This window comes from Belonocnema kinseyi, chromosome 7 (genome assembly GCF_010883055.1).
Source record: "Belonocnema kinseyi isolate 2016_QV_RU_SX_M_011 chromosome 7, B_treatae_v1, whole genome shotgun sequence".
NCBI classification, from domain to species: domain Eukaryota; kingdom Metazoa; phylum Arthropoda; class Insecta; order Hymenoptera; family Cynipidae; genus Belonocnema; species Belonocnema kinseyi.
In genome coordinates, this window is record NC_046663.1 from 6,030,175 (window position 1) to 6,040,515 (window position 10,341).

A 10,341-nucleotide genomic window follows, 5' to 3' on the forward strand; every position below is an offset into this window, starting at 1 on the left:
TTATTCTGCATTAAAATTTAATACGAAATTTATTAATTGCTACGATGGCCAAATTTTGTATTTAATTCCAAATTTCTGAAAAAATAATCGACATAGGTTTGACTAGCTGTTCCAGTCACCAATCCACTTTCAGTTGAATTTCAAGAATGAGATAAAATTAGACTAAAGCAAAGCAATATGTTGGTATTTATAATTATGTTTGAATTGGAATGCGACGAAAAGTTTGAGTCTGATTTTGTCACGTGGCACTTCCCCCACTTTGACCTCACTAACAAGCCAGCAAGTCGCTTAGTTTGACTGTCGCAGTTGTATAAATCAGTCTACACTCAGTGACGCACCGGAAAATTGTTGAGTGTTCAGAAGGAGCAACAAGTGAATCTCAAGTTTCTGGTTATACTTGGAAAATCGTTTTCCGAAGCTTATGCAATGTTGAAAGAAGTGTAAGGGGTCAAGTGCTTAGATGGCGATCTTTGCGAATGATTTCACCGATTCCTTGAATTTTTTGATCAGTTTTTGGCTTTTTGGACCGTCCGGGGCGAGAATCATCTTCGGTCGTTTCACGTCCCTCTTTGAACCGTTTGAACTACTCAAAAACTTGTGTGCGGGATAAGAATTCATTCCCGTACACTTCTTTCGACATTGCATAAGCTTCGGTAAACGATTTTCCAAGTTTAACCAGAATCTTCAGATTCACCCGTTGCTCCTTCTGAACACTCAACATTTTTCCGGCGCGTCACTGGTGCGTAGACTGATTTATAAACCTGCTACAGTTAAACTAAGCGACTTGCTGGCTTGTCCAGTGAGCTCAGAGTGGGGGAAGTGTCACGTGACAAAATTAGACTCAAACTTTTCGTCGCATGAGTGCAACACATTGGCAGCAGGATAAGTTCGGTTATTTAATATCCACACCTCGTATTTACACGGAGAGAATCTTGAAGAGATTAATTTACTGAAGCGCGCGATTTTAGAGCCTAATGCCTGAAACTTCAAAACCTATGCTTTAAAGAAATAAGTTCCAAAACCTTAGTTCCTGCGCTTAAAAGTAATCTAATCAAGGAGTATTGCCATCAATCTCCCGAAATTTCTCTACGTGTATGTCATAAAATAGTTTTGTGACTCAACAGAAATATAAAGTTATTTCAATCAAGATCTGGGTTGTGTCGCTCGGAATTTGAGGATACACTAAGTTAGTCCTCTCTAAGACCTCTGGACCATGCAGTTTCTCAGGGCTCAGGTTGTGTCAGCAATTTGTAGGCACCATTTTCGCATTGTTTATTGTAGCCACCATTGTTTACGTTTCTAGAGACGGATTAAGTCGCAAAGCCAGTGCGCGGCAACCTCCGAAACTGCTCTTCTATTTACACTCCGGTTTATTCAACGAAAGAGCGATTCAGATCAATGTCAAGGGAACTTCCCTTATTAAGAGAGGCCTTGGGCTTTCTACCAATTCGCCTGACAGATATTTCTTCTAACGATATAGAGGCCTTTAATATTATATCTTTATGCAGGCAATACTCTCTTGTCGGCAATCCCGTCACGCGCAGGTTGTGGATAGCGTAAATATAACCACCTTCATCGCCTGGTGGGCGAACTTCATTTTCTCGATATCCTATTGTTGATACATATAAAACACTCAAGCCTGGACCTCCAAAAGTGCATCCTCCTACTTTAGCTGCGGGCATGTGAAACGTTTGAAGCACCTTTTCTTGAAATGGATCATATTGAATGATCTGAAGGAAAAACAATTTTTGTTATTCATAGTTTGGTTTTCAAAAATATCTCTAAAGAAATTGAAGCCTTACTTTATGACCTCCCAAAAGGGGCACCCAGAGATAACCGTCTGAGTCAATTGCAATACGACCAGGATTGCCGGTTACTTGATGTTTTGGCAAGCGATGGACTACTTCAATTCTTTCTGAAAGTAGTGGTTTTGTTCAGTGTACCCAATCTTAGGAACTTTTTAAACTGCGCTTGCTTCGCACCGGCAACCCGATTGGTCACCGATAGTGGGCTGATTTTGAACTGTATAAATATTTGAATTTAATATTTATGATAAATAATTATTGCACAATGCACCCAAAGTAATTTCTTTATCCTAAATTAGAATATTAGAGTAACAGATGAGAAAGCAATGCGATTTTCATGCAAAAAAAATGGTTACTTCTGACTTAAGAAAAAAAGATTTTTTGGTAAATTTAGCATTTTAAATGTTTTAAAAAGTTAATAAACAGGTAAAAAGAAGTTTTAGTTTTAAGCAAGAAATATTAGTTTTAATGGTATAAATATGATTTGAATATTTTCATACAATATTATATATTTTATAATATTTACACAATAATTGATTAGTAATTTTAATTCACGTCTTCTTAAAGTTATTAAAAAAATTCATGATATAACATTGATAAGTGTGGTATTTAATTATTCCTAATTCATTTTTTCTAATTTTAGTGATTTCATTTAAAGTCCTATTGTCGAAAATAAACATAAATTTAGTTTTAAAACTCGACACAGTCAAGATTAGTCGTTGGAACTGAAAAAAAAATTTGTTTCTCTGAACTTGGCACTTTAAAATCAGCGCGCTAACAAAGACCAATCGGGTTGTCGGCGCGACGTCAACTCGGTTATATTGTCGGTTAAAAATTCATCTTTCTCATTCATAATTCATATTTTTAAATACATGTTTAACCAGTCACATTTTTAATTCAGAATCCATTTTTTTAAGTTTGGAATACTGGATTAGGAATTATTATATTTTGTTTAAAATTCTTTGCTTTTGGTAGAAAATTTATATTTTCGGTTTCAAAGTTCATCCAGGTTGGTAAAAGTTTAATATGTTTTAGAAAATGCAATTTTTTTTTGGCAACCTAATTTATTCTGTTTGAAAATTCAACTGTCGTGATGAACATCTGAGTATTTTGTTCAGAATAAGTTCTCATTATTCAGTTTTTTGATGCCGGAAATTGATTATTTTGGTAGAAAATTCGTCTTTTTTAATTAATGAGTGATTTATTCTACTCCTATTTTGTTGGAAACTAACTATTGTATTGAAAATTTGTGCTTTTATTAAAAATTTGTTTTTTTCTAATCAAAATTAATTTCTTAACTAAAAACTTAACAAATTCCGTTTTTTGTTCAAAGAAGATTTTTATTTGTAAAGCTTTGACTGTTTGTTTTTTAATGCACATGTCTTTTAAGAATTCAGCTATTTTGATAGATGTATCGCCTTGTTTGAACATTGATCATTCTAGTTATAATTTTGGTTGAAAATTTAACTCTTTTGTTTAAAATTCCTTATTTTTGTTGGAAATTCATCTTTAAACTTAAAATTTAACTATTTCATTTTTGGTTAAAAATATATCATTTTTGATTAAAGTTTATGTATTTTGTTGAAAATTTGTCTTTTTTCGTAAAAATTTTGCTAGGAAATTATTTTTTTACGGTAATCGATTTTTATTTTTATTTTGAAATCTGGAAGGGACATTTTTATTGAAAACATACCAAGCTTTAAAGTTTGCATAAAAAAATTGTATTCTATAATATCATGGTTTAGAGGATCGGCGTAATAGAATTTGTGAGGCAGTAAACGTCGTTTGCTTGGTCTCGTACGAGGAATGTTCCATACGAATCCACCAGTGACTGAAGGAAGTTCCGAAAGTTTTGTTACAAGTTCCTTGTTCTGATCCAAACTGTAAACACTGCCGAAATTCTCCGCCTGATTTTTTGGATTATCGTTGGTCGTCGCTGGAATAAAATATTTTATTTTAAATATAGTAAAACTCTTCTATAGCGCTGGTTTTGGGGCTGACAGTGGGAGGGATCCAACTCATTATAGCTCATCATTGAAGAAATAGAATTCGATAATAAAAAATTGTCAAGTGGGACGATGGTCGTGGGGGCTAAAGCCTAGGCTTTGGACCCACTCCTTCGGCTTGCGGGTTCGATTCCCGCCTCGCACTCTGGAAGAGTCTCGGTGGCCCATGCGGTGAACAGTAGCCTAGCAAGGGAGTTGTTCATCTCCGGAGAGTCGCGGGACCGGTACCACTACAGAAAAAGGTTTTCTCTAAGTACTTAAGGCTGTTGCTCTTGGTGGTTCGGAACCCACCTTAAACTGTAGGTCCCCTTTCCACCACCAAGTAAGTGTGTGGAGGGTGTGTAAAGGAATAGAGAAGGTGTAAGAAAAATGTAAACCCTTAGGGGACACATTAGAAGCTTCCATTCCAGAAGAAGTAATAAGAATTTGTCATTCAAAATTTTTTTTTAATTTTATGAACAAATTTAGTGAACAGCTGCTCACTGTGGGCATTCAAAGGCAGAAATAAAACGCCTTTTCTGTAAATTTTTTTCAAATAGTGTCGCCACTAATGTTTATTGATAGATAATTGTCATCATAGTAATCGCTTTTTCTTACGATTTTACTCAAACTTTGTTTATTATTTCCTTTCACAGAAAATTGAACTTTTCCATCTTTAATTAAAATTTAATTTTCAGTTAGAATTTAACTATTTGTTGGAATGTTAATGCATTTTGTTCAAAATTGGTCTTTTTTGCTGATGGTAAATAAACTTGGACAAAAGTGTATGTAGTTTGATGAAAAAAAAGTTTTTTTTGACAGAAATTTAATCTTCTAAATGGAAAATTAACGCTTTCAGTTGGAAATTTAACTAATATATTTGGTTAAAAATTTTATAATTCATTGACAAAGTAATATTAAAAAAAAAAAAACGAAACTGCTTTACTAGAAAATTGAACTAATTAAGTGAAAATTATTACCTTTTTTAAATTAAACTGATTTATTGTCAGTTTTTAGTTATTGATAGGAAAATAATCTTCTTGGTAGGCGATTTATATATTTTGTTGAAAATTGCGCATCTTATTGGAAAATTCATTTTTTTAATTGTAATTATAACCCCAGTGGGCACAAAATTTAGCGACGTCTTCACGACATCGTTACGACATCTTTACGACAACTTTAGGACATCCTATGTCCATATCGTTTCGGTGTCTTTGCGATTTCGTAAAGACATGGTCAGATCACACGACTCATTTACAATATCGTAAAGATACCTTAAATACATGGACATAAGACGTAGTAAAGTTGTCGTAAAGATGTCGTAACGATGTCGTAAAGACGCCGCCAAATTTTGTGCCCAATGGGACTCTTTAAATTTGGTTAAAGAGTCATCTGTTTTTTTTTCTTTTTGAAAATTCGTCCATCTTGGTTAAGTTCAACTGAAATTCGTTGAAACTAAACATTTTTTTTATTAAAACATCGACTATTACATTTTTCATTGAGAATTCGTCTCATTTGGTTACAAGTTGGTATTGCAGAGATTTGAATTCCTTAATTTTAGTTTTTAGTTTTAAATTCAAATCTTTTATTGGAAATCTCGTTATAAATAGCAGGTTAAAAATTCAAATCTTTTGTTGAGATTTTTAACTAATTTGTTAAAAATTAATGTATTTTTTTGAACCTTTCCCTTTTGCGGTAAACAATTATTCTTTGGATATTTTATAATTTATATATTTTTAAACAATTTTGTTCAAAATTATTTCTTTGGTTTTAAAAATCACGTGAATATATGATTTAGGTGGATCACTGCGCTATAATTTTATTTATTCTAGAAGATTCCCATGCTGAGGCTTTGGACAAACTCCGTCGGCTTGCGGGTTCGATTCCCGCCTCGCAATCTGGAAGAGCCTCGGCGGCCTATGCGGTGAATACTAGCCTAGCAAGAGAGTTGTTAGTCTCCGGAGAGTCATGGGACCGGCACCTCTAGAGAAAAAGGTTTTCTCCAAGTACTTGAAGATGTTGCTCTTGGTGGTTCGGATCCCACCTTAAAATGTAGGTCCCCCTTCCGCCACCAAGTAAGTGTGTGGGGGGTGTATAAAGGAATAAAGAAGAAGATGCAAGAAAAAAGTAAACCCTTAGGGGACAGATTAGAAGCTTCTATTCCAAGTAAATTTAGGGCAATCGACCTCGACTGAAACGCATTTTTAGGGGTTGTTTCCTCCATCATATTCAACTTAAATTTTAATCTCAAATGCAATAAATTTTATATACCAAACCAAAGTCTTTCCGCGTAATCGACACCTCCATAACCCACTCTGTTGCCTGGTGGAAGTGGATTCTTAGGATCCTGCAGTGACATTAATAAGTAATGACGAACAGAAGTCGCATCGTTAGAACTGTCCCATTGGATGATTAAAATATTTTCACCACAACCCACCACAAATTTTTTTGGATGGCCTTTAACTGGAACAGCAAAAGACAGGATACCTTGGCCTACGAAAGGAATTGTTTTTAGTGAATAGTCGAACTAGAGCCTTAAACCTAAAATACAAGAGTTTCGTAGCCTATTCGGACGTAAATAAGTCATCTACCCCCCCCCCCCTTCAAAAATACTTCACCGTCCCTAGTTCCCTTATATTTCATCACCCCCTTCTTCACCCAAACAAATTCACCCTTTGCTTTTCCGCTCTTAACAAACTTCTTTCTCTTCTACTTCCACCACGTTTCCCCTCACTTCTCCTAGTTTCTCGCCCATCACTTTCATGAGTTGTAGACTGTGAGTTTTGGGCTGGGAGCCGTGAGTAAAGTGTTGTGAGCCATGAGTTGTGAGTTGTGGATAGTGAATTGCGACTTATTAGTCAAGAGATTCTTTGAAATACCCTGGTGTATTTCCCATCACTTTTTAGAGTTGTGAGTTAAAAATTTATAATTTTAGTTTAAGGTTCTTTTATTCAGTTCAAAATTTTGTAGATAATTCATGTTTTTAGTAAGAAATTAGTCTTTTTGAATAAAAAATTCACTTTTCGGCTAAAAATTAATACTAACAATTGAAAATTTAGCTATTTGGTTCAAATATCATATTGGTGTTATTAAAATTCCTTTTTTTAAATAAAAAACTAGTCTTCTAGATTGAAATTTAATCTTTTTGATAAAAAGATCTTTTTTCTGGGTAGAGAATTGGAGTATTTCGTTGAAATCTGTTTTTTACTGAGCCATCATTTTTTTACTGAAAATCTAACTCTTCTAGGTTTTGTTGACAATAAAACCCTTTTTAATACATTTTTAACTATATTTTTGAAAAATCATACATTTTGTTAAAACTGTTGCTAATTGATGAAAAGTTAATCTTATTGGTGCAAAATTAAGTTTTCTTTTTTTTTCCATAAAATTCATCTTTTTTGTCAAAGACTTAACTATTTCGTTGAAAATTCATGTGTTCTGTTAAAAATTCAATTTTTTTGTAGCACATTAATCTTATTGGTTCAAAATTATCTTTTGGTGTGTAAATTCATTCCTTTGGTTGAAAATTTAACAATTATATTAAAAATTCGACTTTTTTAAAATTGAAAGTTAATCTTTTATCTAATAATAATATTACTACTTCATTTTTCTAAGTCAAAATAATTATTGTATAAAATTAGAAATTAATTTTTTTGACAGATAATTGCACTATTTTGGTAAAAATTTACCTTTTTTGGTAGGAAATGAACCTTTTTTGATACAAAATTAATTTCATTTGTTGAAAATTGAACAGTAATTCACAATTTTAAGTATATGGTTAAAAATTCTTTCCATTTGGCTGAAAATTCATCTTTCTAGTTGAGAGTTAATTTTTTTGGTTGGATTTTTTTAAAATGGGTTAAGAATTGTAGGCTTTGAGTTATGTGTTCCCTCACTGGTCCTAGTAACTTTCTCATCATTTCCCTAATTTCTCTGAGTTAAGAGATGTGACTTGTTGTCTGCGATTTGTGAGTTGTGGGCTGTGAGTTGCGTTATGAGTTAGGTGAGTCCTTCCCAGTTCCCTTTCTTGGGAAAAGTGCGATCGTCGGACACATTGACACTTGGTCAAAAGTATAAAGTTTTCTGCGCAGGGCTACGAAACCCATAACATTCTCACAATTGCAGATAATTCCAATAAAAAATTAAAAATATTTGATTACCTATGTGAGCGCAATATGTCTTTTTATTTGTTGTATGGTAGGAACAGAGATTCTGTTGATAGGTGTCTATGAAGAAGAGTTGGTTCTCACGAAAGAATGCAACTTCTGAATGTCCTTTTGATTTGGCAATTGTTTCCTGCCTGAGAAATTAGATTGGTTTTAATTGCACAAATGAGGTATACTAGAATTTTAAATACAGTGCTGCAACAGGTTAGGGAATTCGAGAAAATCCGGAAGAGTCCGGGAGTCTTTATAAAGCTGAAGTTTAAATTCAGAGGTTATCCGCAAATGATGTAAGGCATTTTTGTGAAATTTTCACCTTCCCACTCCCTATCCAAGATTACTTAATATTTACTCTAATTTCCCTCCCCCCTCCTCTTGCTGCTACCTCACAATATTTATAAGGTTTTATAAAGGTAGTTCAGGAACGTTCATATAAATTGTGTTAATTTAAGATGTAAAATTGCCCGCACTCTAGTTTCTAATAGATTCGTCTGAAACGAAAAAACAAAAAAGTTTCTTGAAGTTTATATGCATAGCTTCTTTGTGCAACAACAAAAGTTAAAGAATAATTATTTTTGACAAAATGGCTTACGTTTAAAAAATTTTAGATTTTACCCAAAAAATTTTATGAAATTGTTTACAAAATAATTGTTTAAACAATTTTTTTCCGGTTTAAAGAGGTTTACACAGAAGACAATTATTTCAACTATATGTGTTTGCAAGGAGAACTTAATTGGTAAAATATTTTTTGAGTTATCTTCCGGGCAATTATGAAAAAATTCAACAGTAATGTTATTGTCATTTGTTTCTGCTTAAAAATTCTATTATTTTAGTGAAAAATTAAACAATATTTTTTATAGGAAAATTTGACATTTTTGATAAAATTCCTTGTCTCTCATCGCTAAATAATCTATCTTGGCTAAGGATTCAACTATTCAGTTAAAAATTCGTATTTTTTTTAGATTAGATTTGTTTTTGGTTTAAAACCAAAATCTCCTTTTGTTGAAATATTATCTACGACATTTTAATTTAAAAAATCATCTTTCTTATTTGAAACCTAAACTAAATAGTTAAGACCAGAACTTAATAAACTTTGTTTGTTGATGAATTTTGGGGTGGTTTTCATGGTTCTTCTTATAAAATGGATCTTCCTGATCAAAAAGTAATTTCTTTGGTTGAAAATTCGATTTTTTTATTTTTGTATTCAAACAGGTTTTTTACATTCTTATCAGAGAAGGTATTCGATTTTTGTAAAATTTGATCTCTTCAGTATTTGTCAAATGCCCACGTTTTTAGACCCCCTGAATACAAAAAACAGGTTTTTGGGAATGTATCTGTTTCTCTGTCAATATGAAAAAAATTCAAGAAAAGAAAAATATTGCTTTTCGACTTCCCTACGAGATTATCATAACAAATTTTGGAATTTTCTTAAAAAATCAAAAATATAAATTTCTACAGCATAAAAGTTCATATTTTTGGTTAAAAATGTAACGATTTTAATTATCTTTTTCAGTTGAAAATTAATGTTTTAACTTAATAAGAATTTTAATATTCCATTTTTAGTGAAAAAGTTATCTTCTTTAGCTAAAAATTTAAATATTTTCTTTGTAGAAAATTGATCTTTTTGATTTAAAATTTAACTTTTTTGTTCAATTCATTTTTAAATCAATTTTTCAATAAAAATTAAAGTTTTAATTTTTCTTGTAATTATCCACCTTTTCATCAAGATTTAACGATTTGGCGGCAAATGGATATATTCTGATAAAATTTCACCTTTTAAGATGGACAATGAATCTTTGTGGTGATGTATGTATTGATATTAGTAAGCACAAAAATGAGAGAAAAACTACTTTTTTAAGCATTATATGAGTATTTATTTAATATTTTATTCTTCGAAATTAGAGTTCAATTTTACTTATAAATCGTTGTTATATATGTTATAAATATTGTGTAAAGCCTAACTTTATTATTTTTATTCAACTTTTAAAATCTTACTTTTATATTATGTTTTAACTGACAATATTATTTTATCTTATAATTTGCCTTTTTCGTATCTGGTTTTAACCAATTTCTATGTTATCTTCAAACTCTTATAAATATTATTTGTACTTTCTTATTTATTTTAATTTCACTTTGATTCGCATATTTTCCTCCGCGATTCTTACGACTAATATATTTTATTGTAAAAATTATATCTTCTATAAGTTCATTTTATATTTTTGAATACTTCTTTTATTGTGATTTTATTCTAATTCTATTTCACTTTTATTATCGTTTTTAAATATTTTTGTCCAATTTTTCTCCCACGATTATGTTTTCTTATGCATATTTTATACACTACCCTGCAAAATTTTGGACTCACTTAGATAAATAGTTTGTTTTTGTTTG

The 10,341-nt window shown here is 31.6% G+C and overlaps 1 protein-coding gene across 1 annotated transcript; it reads right to left on the reverse strand.

Annotated features, from left to right (window-relative positions):
• Nucleotides 1-1,370: 1,370 nt before the first annotated feature.
• LOC117175958 (putative sugar lactone lactonase YvrE) lies at nucleotides 1,371-6,149 on the reverse strand. The gene is made up of 4 exons (XM_033365836.1): nucleotides 6,062-6,149; nucleotides 3,499-3,741; nucleotides 1,803-1,915; nucleotides 1,371-1,730 (listed from the first exon to the last, which is right to left on the reverse strand). The coding sequence occupies exons 1-4, from the start codon at nucleotides 6,147-6,149 to the stop codon at nucleotides 1,371-1,373; spliced, it is 804 nt and encodes a 267-aa protein (XP_033221727.1).
• Between the last annotated feature and the right edge of the window lie 4,192 nt (nucleotides 6,150-10,341).

Bases quoted from the DNA above. Each gene is read 5' to 3' on its own strand.
- LOC117175958 (XM_033365836.1), bottom strand. From the start codon at position 6,149: ATGTCACTGCAGGATCCTAAGAATCCACTTCCACCAGGCAACAGAGTG. The intron at 1,916-3,498 runs GTATGTTTTCAA...CACTACTTTCAG, and splicing joins TATGCAAACTTTAAAGCTTG to AAAGAATTGAAGTAGTCCAT. The intron at 1,731-1,802 runs GTAAGGCTTCAA...TTTTTCCTTCAG, and splicing joins CCCTTTTGGGAGGTCATAAA to ATCATTCAATATGATCCATT.